The sequence below is a fragment of the Lolium rigidum genome, chromosome 7 (assembly GCF_022539505.1).
Source record: "Lolium rigidum isolate FL_2022 chromosome 7, APGP_CSIRO_Lrig_0.1, whole genome shotgun sequence".
NCBI classification, from domain to species: Eukaryota; Viridiplantae; Streptophyta; class Magnoliopsida; order Poales; family Poaceae; genus Lolium; species Lolium rigidum.
The window spans coordinates 22,080,464-22,095,547 of NC_061514.1; the positions used below are offsets into that span (position 1 = coordinate 22,080,464).

General features: G+C 44.2%; 2 protein-coding genes across 2 annotated transcripts; both read left to right on the forward strand.

Moving 5' to 3' along the window:
* The first annotated feature begins 1,548 nt into the window (after positions 1-1,548).
* LOC124676632 (anamorsin homolog) lies at positions 1,549-5,811 on the forward strand. Its single transcript, XM_047212672.1, has 7 exons — positions 1,549-1,672; positions 4,376-4,536; positions 4,629-4,724; positions 4,808-4,970; positions 5,069-5,205; positions 5,334-5,408; positions 5,514-5,811. Exons 1-7 carry the CDS (start codon positions 1,549-1,551, stop codon positions 5,550-5,552), a joined length of 795 nt encoding a protein of 264 aa, XP_047068628.1. The 3' UTR covers positions 5,553-5,811.
* Positions 5,812-7,317: 1,506 nt separating this feature from the next.
* Positions 7,318-10,383, forward strand: LOC124676631 (protein S-acyltransferase 11). The gene is made up of 4 exons (XM_047212671.1): positions 7,318-7,374; positions 8,938-9,172; positions 9,311-9,609; positions 9,725-10,383. Exons 1-4 carry the CDS (start codon positions 7,348-7,350, stop codon positions 10,208-10,210), a joined length of 1,047 nt encoding a protein of 348 aa, XP_047068627.1. The 5' UTR covers positions 7,318-7,347; the 3' UTR covers positions 10,211-10,383.
* Positions 10,384-15,084: the final 4,701 nt, after the last annotated feature.

Genomic DNA, 15,084 nt, shown 5'->3' on the forward strand with positions numbered 1-15,084 from the left:
TATTTATCTTATGGGAGAGACACCACTAGTGAACTGTGGACCCCGGTCCATTCTTTACATCCGAAATACAATCTCTCGCAATACTTGTTCTTTACTTGTTCTTCACAAACAAACATCATCTTCCATACTATACATCTAATCCTTTGTTTACGGCAAGCTGGTGAGATTGACAACCTCACACGTTACGTTGGGGCAAAGTACTTTGATTGTGTTGTGCGGGTTCCATGTTGGCGCCGGAATCCCCGGTGTTGCGCCGCACTACACTCCGCCACCAACAACCTTCACGTGTTCCTTGACTCCTACTGGTTCGATAACCTTGGTTTCTTACTGAGGGAAAACTTGCTGCTGTACGCATCACACCTTCCTCTTGGGGTTCCCAACGGACGTGTGTCTTACACGCCATCAACACCGAGGACGAGAAGGATGGCAGGAACGCCGACAAGTCGGAGGGGAACAAGAAAGCGAAGGAAAGGATAAGGCTCGAGGGGGAGGCTGCATTGTTGAGGGACAAGTTTGATCAAATGATGAAGTCGAAGGAGGTGATAGCGACCAAGACTTTGGAGACCAAGCGTGTCATCATCGAGATGAAGAAGGAGGTGAGCCTTGCAAAGCTTGAAGCCGCCAGAGAGGAAGCAAAGACCAAAGCCAAGTTGGAGGAGATGAGGATCAATGTGAAGAAGGCCAAAGCAACGAAGCTACTATTGGCCGAAGAGAGGGAAATCTTGATGAAGAACACGAAGGAAATGAATGAGGTTCAGGCTGGAGTGGTGGAAGGAGACCTCGGCGGAGATCACGGCGAGGCGAAGAGCTGCTCGTCAAGAGGCAACTGCTGCTGCCGATGTGCCTCCGGGAGGTGGTGCCGATGTGACTCCAGGAGGTACTGCCGATGGTGCTGATGGCGGTACTGCCTCTGTTTGATGCCGGCGGTTCGATCTGATGGTGAACTATGAACTGTGTCATTTGGTTGTGTCATTTGATGTCTGCACTATGAACTATGCATGATTTATTTGTGTTTTAACGTTCAGCTTTGATCGATCATATGCAAATCAATTTCATAAACCTTGTTTTTACGGGTTCGGAAGCCACATGAGCTTTTTATCCTGCCATTTTCCGGCCCGGTTCCAATTTTTACGGGCTCTGTGAGATGCTCTAAATGGAAGATGATCCATTCCATCTTGTTTTTTGTTTTTCTTTTTATGGACTGTCACGTCGAGTGATCAAAGAGGCCAGCAAGGCCCATAGGTTCGAAACAGACCGGGCCAGTTAAGAAGTGGTAGCCAAGTCTGACCCGGCCTCATCCGCCCGCCGCTGCCCAACTTCGCCTTCCCCTTCTCCATCCATCCTTCAGCTCCACGCCGGCACCGAAGCTTCCAGAGCCAGCCCCCAACCCCGAGAAATTTCTCTTCGCTCGCGCTCGCGGGAACTTCTTCTTCCTCCTCGGACTCCGATCCAATCCGTAGGCAGGCTCGAATCCATCCCCTTTGTTCGATCTGGTCCGCCGTTTCCCTCTAACGGACCCGAATCCGCTCGTGTGCAGGTGCCGGATCCATGGCGGCGGCCCTCGCGGTGACGGACGAGCTGGTGCTGCCGCTCCGCGCGGTGGGGGACCTGGCCGCGGCGGCGGGGGTCTCGCGGGAGGAGGTCGTCGTCATCACGCAGTGCGCCTCGCTCGGTGAGCCCCCTCTCAAATCCCTTGGCCTCCCCTTTTCCGTGTTCTATTTCTAGGATTAGGGCCCGCGAATTTAAACACGAGGGGATAATACTTAAATGTTTCTCTAGGGCTAGGATTGCCCCTTGCTCATCAGTCATACACGAGCTGCCAAGTTCATACTAGCTCCGTAGTAGCTCTAACAGTCTTATCAGAACACGCAGAGGACACAGCAGGAGTGGTCTGTATGCATGCTGTTTAACGGCAAGGAACAAAACAAGATACTACATAATATCTCACGTAATAGTGGCCGCCTATCAAGCTGCCTCTGATGGACCGGGCACGTGAATCAGATAATACACGATATTTGATTGTAGCCAACACCTATATTATGGACAGCAGAAATTACCTTGAACTTTGTAGTTCTTCCATTTCGCAGGGGTTTTCCCCCGGTTCCATTTCAACAAACAGAACCATAGTCCCAAGGAACAAAACAAGATGCTATGAAATACCTCACAGAATAGTTGCCGCCTAGCAAGCTACCACTGATGGACTGGGCATGTAAATCAGATAACATTAGATATTTGATTTTAGCCAACGCCTATCTTATAGACTGAAAATTCATGTAATGGTGTGTGTTTCAAAATCTGCAAGTTGACATTTCATTGTTCTTGGTTTTGATACTCTTATGCCGCTAGTTTCAGTTAGTGTCTCAATCCCGTGCCCCCCATTTTCCATGTTCTTGGACAGCCCACGAAGTAAAATACTCCAAGGGAGATAATGGATATTTCTCTAGGGTTAGGATAGGATCATGGGCTGGGATTCTCCGCTGCTCATTAGTCATATGCTAGTTGCCAAGCTCATACTCGCTCCACCATGAATACATGTACTTCTAGGTTTTGTCTTAAGTCAAACTTTTCAAATTATGTCCAGGCAAAAGTGCAAAACTTTCCGTTTTTAGCCAGGTGGTGTGTTCTGGCAAATGTACCATGTACTCCCTCCGTCCACAAATAAGTGTACTTGCGGGGTTTTCAAGATAAATTATGAGGTGGAGTAAAAAGTACATTGGGAACATGCATCTCTCCTCTTTAATTCTTTCACCTCCAATAAGCTAATTGCATGTAAAAAGCAAGAAGAATATGTGCTCAATATTATTGGGTTTGATTTCCATGCGATGAGAGAGAAGCAATTAAATTGCATTGGGAAGATAGGAGTACACTCTTTTGTGGACAAAGTTTAGAGGCTAGATGTCCACTTATTTGAGGACGGAGGGAGTACCACACAATTGTAATGGTACCTGGCAAAGACACAAATTCAACGGTGTGTTTCAGCAAACACCAGAAAATAACGGTGTCCCGTGGAAAATTTTCCCTATACAAAAACATAGCAACATTTATGAAATTAAATTCGTATCAGTAGACCCATGTTGAAATGTAATTCATCAATTTGTTATTATATACTATGTTGCTACTTTTTCATGAAGTTTGACTCATGACAAAAGTCGGAAGTACACTTATTTGTGGACAGAGGGAATAGCTCCGTAGCTCTAATCATCTTATCAGAATACGTAGAGAACACATGGTGCCACCTATCAAGTTGCAGAATAGGTGGAGCACAATAGGTGTGTATTATGGCTTCAATCGCAAGGAACAAAACAAGTACTATGTAATATCTCACAGAATAGTTGCCACCTATCAAGTTACCTCTGATGGACTGGGCATGTCAGTTAGGAAATGTGAGCTATTTGATCATAGCCATCATATTATGGACAGAAATTCCATTTATAAACTTTGTATCCTCCACCCCCACCCACATCATTACAGACCAAGGAAAGACAGAAGCCTACCAACACCAACTTAGTTCGAAACATCTAACATCAACTATCATCATGACAAGATGTTTACACAAACCACCTCCATCTTCCATTGCCTGAACAGAATTCCACTCTGCTCAACATGAATTGATGAGTCTTAATCTGCGTGGTCCTTGAGGTCTGCCAGTGACGCGCACTGCCTTCAGCAGTAGAAAGCCAAGATGAAACCCATTCAAAGCGGTTCCATTTCAGCCTGGCAGTGACCGAGGAGTCTTGAGCTTGTGCAACATTTTGTCCATGAACTGATCCATTTTTCCTGCCTCCATATCTTTGAAAGGTATCATTTAGTTCCTCAGATACAGTAGAATCAGGCCCCATACCTGTTTCATATTAATTCAAGTCACTCAGTTAAAAATTATGTTGTTTCTGTTATTCCAAACACCTCACAGAATGGCAGCAGTAATAACATTTATGTAAAAAACGTTTGTTCCAAAGCTATTTAGAAGCAATAGATTCAAAGTTAATGACTAGGCAATCAAAAAAATGAATGTCTAACTGATTCAATCTCTTTGTGTAGATCACACACTAAAGGTTTTGGCATTCCCCTCTTCCTTAGATTATCTCTAGTCGTAGTCTTGTTTTGGCAGAACAACCATAAGAAAACCTGAATCCTAGGGGGATTTTTCAAGTCCTGAACTGAAGGTAAGTAGATTGGCTGAATCCTTCTGAAGCTTCCAGCAGAATACATGGACTTGAGGAATGAACACCATTAGTTTCGTATTGCCAGACAAGCTGGTTAACATTTCATTGTTCTTGGTTTTGATACTCTTATGCTACCAGTTTCAGTTAGTCTCCTTGTATAAACTCCGTTTGTCGTAGACCTGTTGTAAACCTTTGTTGTTAACATTGGTCAGGTGGGAAGTTGCCTTTTGATGATGCATCGGTCGGTGCTGTTCTGTCTTTCATAAAAAAGGTGGAAAGTTTTGGGGATCAGTTGGTTGCTGAGATTAACCGAGTGCTGAAAGCTGGGGGAATCGTACTGGTACAGAGCCTCACACCCTCCTCTGATCAGAAGGTAATTCATCCCACTGTTCTTTTGTTCACATCATCCGTTGTCTTGTAATGTCAATTTAGCACGGACTGATCTTCTATTTTCCTCTGCATCAGCCAAACAATTATATCGAGCGCCAGCTACTCATGGGAGGTCTTGTTGAAGTGCAAGCTTCTGCCACAAGCTCACAGGATAGCGTGCAATCTGTTACAGTGAGTGTGTCACATTCTGTAAAGGTTGCTGCACATGCCTTTTTATGTCTATTGATGAGTGCTAACTGGATTTTCGTTTGCAGATCAAGGCAAAGAAGCCATCTTGGAGTATGGGTTCGTCCTTCCAACTGAAGAAGAAACCAGTGAAGACTCTTCCAAAGATTGAAATTGACGATGATGATGAACTAATTGACGAAGACAGCCTCTTGACTGAGGAGGACCTGAAGAAGCCAGAGCTTCCAGTTGGTATGGTTAACTGACCTTCTGACTTTGTATAATGTTTCTGAGGATATTTATTTAGGCTTATAGGTACTAAAAGTGCTTTGCTGCTGTTGTTTCATCAGTGGGAGATTGTGAAGTGGGAGCCACAAAGAAGGCATGCAAAAACTGCAGTTGTGGCAGGGCTGAGGCTGAGCAGAAGGTGGAGAAGCTGGGGCTCACTGCAGAACAGATCGATAACCCCGTGTCAGCTTGTGGCAGTGTAAGTAAAATTATTGCTTGTAAACATACAATGCCATTGGTGATTTCTTGTGATAGTCCACAACCATATGTATGCATACACTCAACTGACCCAAAGTTACTAATGATATGCGTTATTCTCTATTTCAGTGCGGGTTGGGCGATGCATTCAGATGTGGTACTTGCCCATACAGGGGCCTGGCGCCGTTCAAGATGGGTGAGAAGGTAATCACACTTTTCTAATTCTAGATTCGGTGACAAGAGCTTCAGGATATGGGTTGAGCTATTTCAGATGCAATATACCGACTCCTCTTTTTTCTTGATTGCCAGGTTACATTGTCGAATGACTTCCTCTCGGCCGACATATGATGACATCAGAGAGCAGCCTCGGATAGGAAATGCCTTCTTATAATTTGTTGGTTCGTCGTTGGAAGCCATGTTTTTCGCGGTGAAGTGATGCTTACAGAAGAACTGCATTTGGAGTAGTACCTCATGTTAAGTGTATCATGCCCTTGCAGTCGGTTCCCAGGTTCAACGTGGATCGTGTGTGTGTTTCAGTATGGGAATACCTGTAACTTGACATGATAAAATACGCTGCAAAGATATCGTATTGTAGTCTCGCATTTTATTTCGAGTGAAGGGCAAAAGCCCCCAGCATTCATTCTGAAAGCCGCACAGCAGCAGGTTCCCATTTGTGGCATTGCGCCAAGGGGAAAGAAACTTCTAGCCATGCCCTCTGCAATGCCCCCTCGTGAACTATTTGTATCGTGGTGTCTTTCCACAGCCTGGTAGATGAGCCCCTGGATCGTATCGTGAACACCCACTAGCTAGATTTCTTGAGCAAGTTATTGGTTTGTAAAAAAGTAGTGCAGATAAAGCTTTGGGCACACGTCTGCAGAACACTCATACTGTATTGACGAGGCCGTGAACCATTGATGGAGTAATTGAAGTGTGGAATCATTCTGACGTCGACGAACCATCTTCAGAAATATCAAAAATGCAGCGGCTTGTTGGACGATAGATTTGATCTCCGATGTTGGGATTCGAGCTGAAATAGAAAAAGAAGGGGAAAATTTGCTACCGTATTTTCAGGCATTTGCCAAGACTATCGCCGGAATCTGTTTTCGCCCCAGGACAAGTACTTATTGATTGATCGACCTTTCTTTGATATGTGTTAAATTTAATAATTGTAGCTCGGAATCTCGCTTAATTGAATCTTCTGGTTACCTAGTTATTACCTAAATAAGAATATTTATTAAAAATAAAAAAAGGCTGCGAGAAGATGCCAAATGGCTTTGAACGGAAAAATTGGCCTTTTACCTCTTGAAATTACCAATATTTTCCTTTGGCTTTTGTGGCAAACACACAGTATCGTCTACCATGTAGTAGCTTCGAAGCGTTTTAGTATGGTAAACCCTAGCGCCGCCCTCCGTCCCCCAAACATGGCTTCTCTCCGTCGACGAGCCCACCTCACTCACCACTAACTCCCATCTCCCTACACTCCCCCGCCCCGCTTCCCCTTCAGCCAGCCGGCTAGGTCCCAAGGGCCACGAGGTGTCGTGCCGCTCTGTGAGTAGATGGGGCTTGTGGCCCCAAATCCGCAGCCCTAGATCACGATGTTGCCGCCAGCCATGGATGAGGACTTGGCATGGGTTATTTATTTCTTCTCATTATAGGCGGTCCGACATGCTCTAGCAAATATGGCACGAAATTGCAATATATACTCGGCAGAGAAACATTCTAGCAGTTTGTTATGGAAAATGCATAAACCTTATTTACCAATTTTTCTCAAGAAGAAGTGCTGCCCTGCCGCACAAGCACAAATCACAACTGGCCCGACCGGAGACGGCAGGGACTCGGCCGGTTCCCGGACACGGAGCCGATCGAGCCCGGTCGCAGTCGCAGTCGCCACGCACGACTTGTCGCCGTCGTCGTCCGCTCCGTATTGTTTTCCACCCCTCCTTTCCTCGAATCCCACGTCCGTCCGCCGCTCCGATTATTCTACTCCACCTCTGACCTCCCTCCATCGATCCTTCCCACCGAGAAGCACAAGCTTCAGCGACCATAGCTCGCCAGAGTCCCCACCCACCGCCGCCAGCGAGGGTCTCCTCCTCAACCCCCCGCTCCCCGCCGGCGGCGGATCTGCGCGCCGCGCGTGGCGGCCATGGGGGAGCAGCAGCCGCTGCCCGAGGTTCGCCGCCCCATCTTTTCTCTTCTCATGCTTTGAGCGCGAATCGCCCTCGCTTCTACACCCCTGTGGCCCTGATGTGTAGTTGGTGGTTGTGACCGCCCGTGCCGTAGGCTCCGCGTTGCCAGCCAAGTTTGGCTCGCATCTCCTTGTTCCGTTGATCAACTGCTAGCAACTACTGTAGCGAACTTGCTGCCTGGGCTTTTATGGGATGTAGGGCCATAGCACATGAGTAACGAGCACCGCAGATCCCCTACTACTCTCATCAGTACTAATGATGTAAATTTTCTAGCAATAGATTGATTTTGCTAGGATGCTTAGAGGCTCTTGTAAAATAAGTTTGTTGATTTGGATGAGGATACCACACTCACTTGTCGTAACTAGGGTCGATTCAGATAAGAAGGGCCATTATTTGTCTGCGGCTATCATACCTGCTTAGTGTGCCCATAAAGCTAAGCTCCATCCTTTGTTGGTAAGATGTTATGGGAACAGCTAACTAGTTAGCTGCTAAACGAAACGGCATTCTTCTGTCAAACTTCTAGCATAGCATAGCATAAAACTGCTAGTGCCCTGCCGTCTTCGCCGTGTTATGCCACCAGTTGTAATGCCAACTTGGTTGCCTGATCTTGCATAGCGTAAAACTGCTAGTATGCTACTGGTTAGGACCCCGCTGTCTTCGCTGTGTTATGCCACGAGTTGTAATGCCAACTTGGTTGCCTGATCTTAAACTTCTAGTATGAGCAGTAATGATGTCAATTTCCTAGTACCAGAGTGTTTTTGGGCTACGGATTGTTACTCCAGGTAAAGCACTAGATTGTTGATTTGGCTACGGATAGCACTAGATTGTTGTAGTAAACTAGTAATAAGGTAACCACTTGAGGATATTGTAGGTCAATTCAGACAAGAAGGGTTGATTGTTTTTCTGTGGTAATCAGCACCCTACTTATGTTCACAACAGTGTGCCCAGAAAGCTAAACTCTATCCTTTCATTAGTACAATACTTTTGAAGAGATAGTTACTCAGCACTAAAACTAAGGCCATTCTTTAGTCTTTAGGGGAACTTGCAGGCTTCGGTATAAGCAGTTGTGTTATTAGTTGCGGGGGAGTAATGAAAAAATCATAAATCACAAAATTGGTATTCATTAAAGAAGGGGAAAATTATCATTTTCTGTTACTTGAGATTTTGTTAGATAATGGATGTTCTGTTACTTGGGATGGACTGTCAACGGTGGCGCTCAGTACACTCCTCTTTGGAGAGGACCTATTGGAAAACTGTTTGACCCTTATGAATACAATGCTTTCGCTCACCCATATAAGTAAATTTTTAGAAAAAGGTATTGCCCCAGTTCTCTGATACTAATGCTCCTTGATAAAAAAAAATTACCGTGAAATTTACTTGGTGATTTCATTTTGTAGATATGGTTTGTGGATCAAACTATATGCATATAACAAGTTCAGCCTGTATAATACATTTAGCAAGCAGAGAAGAAAGACAGTGTGAAACTACCTTAAATTAATTAATCGTTTCTGCATCAATGGGCTAATCGGCATCCTTCTTCTGTTCAGGTAGAACAATGTGTCACGTCCATACCAGAAGATCATGAGGCCACATGTTGGGGCTGTGGTCTCCGGCTTGTTTTTACAAGTTATGCACCTGTATACAAGTGTGGCTGGTGTGGAGCAGTCACACAATGCGACCAAACTTCAAGAAAACCTGACAGTGTATGCTTTTCCCGCTGGAGGCGTTTCCGGGATGGGTTCTTTGTGACTGTGCTCATGCTCTTCATGCTCTTTGTTATATGTAAGTTCTGAATATTTATCAGCATCTGATATAACTACTGTTCCATGTTTATTTGTTTTTTTCATATATTTGCCACCCTTTTTTACTGTGCTCCATACAACCCCTGTTTTATTCTGTCTTCTTTTCTCTCATTAACAGGCGGTGGGGTCTGGGCGGTATATCCAGTTGTTTTCTCAATCAGCATGTTCTGTGGCATCTTTCACTGCACAGTAGCAGCTTTCTTATCTGTATTTACAATTGCAAGTTACTGTTTGGCCTCTCTGAAGTCTGCTGGTGCGCCAGCAAACATACGGTGGGGAAGCTATCCAATGGTCGAAAAGAATGATCTTGAGAACTATACATTTTGTACATACTGTAGTAAACCTAAGCCTCCAAGAGCACATCACTGCCGATCCTGTAAAATGTGTGTGGTGGACATGGATCATCATTGCCCATTTGTAAGTTGGATAAATTTGATAGTGATGTCTTGATATATTCCCATTCTTTTGCATCATTGCTTATTGCTAATTAGTTTTCTTTGTTGTATTTCCTTTTTTGTCATGTCATCTGCAGATTGGAAACTGTGTGGGAGCTTCAAATCACCGAGCTTTTGTCATTTTTCTTATATCTGTGGTCACGAGTTGCAGTTATGCTGCTATTATGACCATTTATGCAAGTTATCATATATGGCCCCCTCTAGATTTTCCAAATCTATCATCATACGGTCACTCAAAGGGTTCTATGAAATTACTGATGGAGATTATTACTACCTTGGCAAGTTCCGCATTCTTCTTGTCAGCGAGGGGTATAATTCTGTTATATCTTGCGTTTGCCAGTCTGTCGGTTAATGCTGGTATAGCTGTGTTACTGTGTCAGCAACTTAGTTATATATATGAAGGAAATACATATATTACTCGTCTAAGTTCATCAAATGTCACACAAGGGGAGAGAGGATTGCAAAATCTTGTTCGATTCTTCGGCTGTCCATATCCTTTTTCGAGAGTGTTGTTGGGCTACTTGAACAAGTCGCAGGACAACTCAGGCTCAAAACTTCTGTAGAGGTATGCATCACATTTCTTCAAGCAATGTTTTTTTCTTACCAGGTAGCTTGCGTAAACAAGCTAATTTTCCTTTCAATTATTACTGTGTTAAGATATGTACGAATACTCTACTGTGAAAAAAGTATATCATCCGGCTTACACAGGTTTTTTATTAGTCTGCATTTGCCAAAGCGCCCCTATATACATCTTATAATTAGGTAGACTACTCCGTAATAGAATAAAGAAAGAGAAAATATCCAATTATTCTCCAATGGTCCTTTTTTATTGTTTTACCATTCGATATGTTTTTCATCATTGGTGGTGCATATTAGTATACTATAGGCATAACTACTTTGGGATCATTGGTGGTGGATATTAGTGTAACTATAGGCATAACTATTTTGGTGTCATTGGTGGTGGATATTAGTGTAACTATAGGCATAACTACTTTGGTAGCCTGTAGTAAATTTCATCTAGATTTTGTAATGGACCACTTCTAAAATACCAGTGTCTTTTTTTTTTGAACATTAAATACCAGTGTCAATGCTCATGATGGATCTTGCTAATTTTACAAGCCCCTGTATTAAGCAGATTTTGGTAAACTGATTGATTAGACTAAGAGTATGTGTTTTGTTTCATCTGTTACTATATAAACGAATGAACGATTGTACACAATTTAGATTCACTTTGATCTGTTGTGCTTTTTTCTAATGGTAATAAAGTTAGCTGACACACCACATACATAAAGGAATGGATATAGTTAGCTTGCAAGACATCTAGAGATAATGTTAGTTGGTTGTTCAATCTGCTTAATCCCCGAACTAGAATCAATCGTGTTATTTTAGGATCATTTTAATCATACACTGAAGAATAGTTTTTGTTTACATGTAGGTTTCAATGCCCTGATGTATATTCCTACAACCGAGGAAATATTTATGGTTCTGCAATGCTGCTGCCAATAGAACAATAGACACACCTCTACATCTGACTACCAGTATCCAATTCGTTTGTATAACTGAAGCCAGTGATGAAAATAACATCAATGTGCCTGATAGTTCATAGTAATCTGGAGGAGGGCCTTGTTATGAAAAAAACATCAATATCCAATTACTAACATAATTTTCCTATTTAGCATGAATGTCCAAGTCGTCACGTTGATTTACTCGAAGGAATTTCATCAGATGCTAAAATACAATGCGGTCCTACCTATTGTTTCCCACAGACGATAAAGAGGTGTTGGTGTTCAAGCAATAAATTGCAATATCCGAATTTCTGGGCGTCACCAGTCTTTGTTCCGAGGCAGGGATCACATCTTTCATGCCTCTGTGCTCCAGTAGAAGTCATGGTGAAGATTAATTCCGGCAGTCTGAATGATGCTATGGGGTCTAGAAATGCTTGGACCACGTCTCGTAGTTGGCAGTATACTGACATGTATAGAAAGCGAAATTCACACATGTTTTTGTACCATCTAGACTGAACAGATAGTCGGTAATCCTATAGATGTCTGATACATCGTTTAGCTGCCCGCAAATCTGTCAAATGTAAATATGGCGTTTTTGCCTGGTGTAACAAATGAAACATGCAAAATGCTACTACCTCTGCCCATTTTTTGATGTCGAAAATTTTGTCTAATTTCAAATGTATCTAGACACTCTTCAGTGTGTAGATACATCTAAATTTAGTTGAACCTTCCGACATCAGTTAATGGACGGAGGGAGTATTTTCAAAAGCTACTCTTGGCATGGCCAGTTTAACTGAAGTTAACATTTACATTCAAATCCTCTATATCCTCGGGCAAATCAGCAGCTTGGAATTATGGACGCTGTGGCTGCGTCAGTTTACTGAATGTTTGTTCTGGCTGTACGTGCAACTGACTGAGCAGCGCTGATGTCATCGGTTTGCCGTACCAGCAACAATACAATAATGCTGCTGATTGTGTCATCTTTGTTTAGAGGGCCAGGCTATAACTGGGCGACAATTTCACGAGTAACAGTACAAGTAGGAGAGAAAACATATTGTTGAGGTCAAGCTGGATGTCATTTCGTTCTGCGAACCATTGGTAATTTTACGAGACTGAATAGGGGCGCGAGGTCGATCTGGCTTGCTCCTCCACATGCATTTCGTAGCTTCCATCGTAAGCCATCGGCGTGCATATGCTGTATGGCTCCTAGAGGTTGTCCTGGCGTGCATGCTCCGTTGTCCTGTCCCTGGAAGCCAGGGAGGCGCGCATCCGTCTCTCGATCTGTCCCCTCTCCCGCGGTGGATTAACCTACGTGATGCTTTGTTAATTTTCATGCACATGGCGACATAGAGACGAACATGTCCTGATGATTGTACTCTCGTCGTTAACTCCGTAGTTTAATCTTACACTAGGCTACACATAAATTGGCATGTTCCTAACTTCGTCGTGCGCGAAGTGCGCGAAGCTCTGCTATCTGTTGCCATCATGTGACATGTCTTTTTCATTCCATGGTGAAGTCAGAAGAGAGGAATGGCATGAACGCCGACTAGTAATGGTGGTTCGAGTCTTTGCGGCGATGAGAAAATTGCTAGGTGAATCATGATTCGTAGCAGCGACATGCTAGTGGGAGTGACAACACAGAAGAAGTTCAAAGTCGAACCTTTTAGGGTGAAAATCCAAGGTATGTGGAGGCACCGAAGGGCCACCTTCCAAGTTGATCAATCGTCCCTCCCCGTCTCCTGGCAGCTTGTCAACATGACACTATGTTGTGGAGGGCTAGAGCGCCTGATGCCGTTCGCGATGTGACGAACACATGGGACGCGTGTTCAAGTTTCACCCCCCTATCTGTAAACCCTTGCTCTTCTATTCTCCATGTGCCTCTACCGTAAAACTTGTCGGCTTTTGAGCCTTTTTATGGAATGAAAATTCAGGTGGGGAATCTCCCCCTCCCCCCACCCCCACACACACAGGCTAAAAAAGTTCCAAGGTCTAGCTGTAATTGGTTGTGCTGACAATAGTCTTGTTGAAAGCATTATTTTAAGAACGGTGACTTTTTTCAGGGTGAAAATCTATGATAGGACGACGATGATGGTTGTACACTCTTTCCTTCTTGAAGCCGTTGCTTTTGAAGAACTTGAACTTCAGGTGTTGTCTTAGATGCTGCTACTAGGGCTGGAACAGTGTAGCTGAAACCATTTTTTAGCTTTTTTTTTTGTTATATACATCCTTATTTCCCTTCTGTTGCGTCGTTTTAGAGGCTAGATATAATTTTTAGAGGCTAGATATAATTGATATCTTTGTGATACTAATATATTCCTTAATTTCTTTATGGGAAAATCATCTTAGTCAAGTCTTGTCAACTGAAGGTCGACATGTAGATGCAAAATAAAAGAACTATGGGCATGTCGCTGCCGAGGTGTGCTTCGGTGCGCACCGTCTCCAAACTCGCGACTTATCGCCGAAGGGTACGGTGGTCCCGATTTTGTTTTTTTTGTGCTGCCCGCCGAAACCCATATCCAAGCCCAGTGCAAGACTCGTATGGGTATACAGGGCCTGGGCATATCTATACGGACGACCCCACGTGGGTGGGTCCCACGTGCTAAGCTAATCACCGTGATTAGCTCCCACTGCATGCATCGTTTTCATCGGCACTGGGAGATCCGATCGAGCTGTTCCACGCCGTCGCTAGGTTGAACGCAAGCGGTTGTTGCCGGCCCGGCCGTCGGCGGTTGTTGCGCAGCACGTCCGTCGCCGCCGGTGGTTGTTTCGCATGTCGACGCCGCCGACCGCGCGCGAAGCCCCCCCGCAGATCGACAACCTTGGAAAGGCGCGCCACCGGCTCGGCATCTTCCCCGCTAGGGTTTAAAATTACAGGTACCATGACTTCATCTTGTAGCATAGTAAGAGGACGCAATTCTGCCGGTTTTTCAATTCTAATTATGGTCCAATACTACAGAATATGGAGAACTCTATATCCGGTATGATTGAGGAACAAAACGAGTACGTCGGCTATAATTCCGATGACTCGAAATGGAGGAAAATTTGCAAGCACGAAGCCGAGTCGGAGCGAAGACGAGTTTGATGTGAGCCACTATTTTTCATTTCGATTACCAAGCAGTCCAAGCATCATCAAATTATATATGGTTCCTCATGTCATAATTTATGCAGATTGCGTACGATGAATTTGATAATGATGACAACCATGGCGAACACACGGACGATCAAAATGATGAGAACCATGGTGAACACACGAACTGATCTAAATACTAGTGAGGTATGTGTAGTGACTCATACGAGTGACATAAAATGATGCATGAAATGATGGCAAGCTGTAAAATTTACGGTTACTAAATTTCGAAATGCATTAATAAATTTCAGGCACAATTTGACACGCAGCTTGAGTACGACTATTACGGTGAATCTGACTTGGACACGGGCCACACCGATGATGTGGAAGGTGCATCGGTTCCCGAGGATTACTGTTGACATGAGCCAGGTTGTTATCTCTTTTTTATCGGTCTTATATAGTCTGGAACACATAAATTTATAGTTTTAATTAATGCCTACGTTTTCTACTTGCGAGGCGACGCCGAGCGCTAGTCGACTGAGAAACCACACAAAGGTAGCAATGGCAATGAATATCCCGATAGTGATCGGGATTTATACTTGGATGATAAAAGAGATGACTTTTATTTCAAGCAGCAGACATATTCTTTCTACAACGGATATGCTAAAGATTATGGGTTCGGCGTCCGGCTTGACCAGGTTAAGCGGTTTGATGATGGAGTAATTCGGTTAAGGCGTTTTGTGTGTTCCGGACGAGGCAGACGTCCCAAAAACCAACTGACCACGGAAGGCCGTGTATATAGGCACATACCTGAGTCTCGCTGCGGCTGCAAGGCACGTTTGGTGGTCAAGTTTGATGGAAGAAC

What these genes read in the sequence shown, in the direction of transcription:
- LOC124676632 (XM_047212672.1), top strand. Translation starts at nt 1,549, where the DNA reads ATGGCGGCGGCCCTCGCGGTGACGGACGAGCTGGTGCTGCCGCTCCGC. An exon ending in CACCCTCCTCTGATCAGAAG is followed by an intron (nt 4,537 to 4,628) that starts GTAATTCATCCC and finishes CCTCTGCATCAG; the next exon opens with CCAAACAATTATATCGAGCG. An exon ending in GAAGCCAGAGCTTCCAGTTG is followed by an intron (nt 4,971 to 5,068) that starts GTATGGTTAACT and finishes TTGTTTCATCAG; the next exon opens with TGGGAGATTGTGAAGTGGGA.
- LOC124676631 (XM_047212671.1), top strand. Translation starts at nt 7,348, where the DNA reads ATGGGGGAGCAGCAGCCGCTGCCCGAG. An exon ending in AGCAGCAGCCGCTGCCCGAG is followed by an intron (nt 7,375 to 8,937) that starts GTTCGCCGCCCC and finishes TCTTCTGTTCAG; the next exon opens with GTAGAACAATGTGTCACGTC. An exon ending in CTTCATGCTCTTTGTTATAT is followed by an intron (nt 9,173 to 9,310) that starts GTAAGTTCTGAA and finishes TCTCATTAACAG; the next exon opens with GCGGTGGGGTCTGGGCGGTA.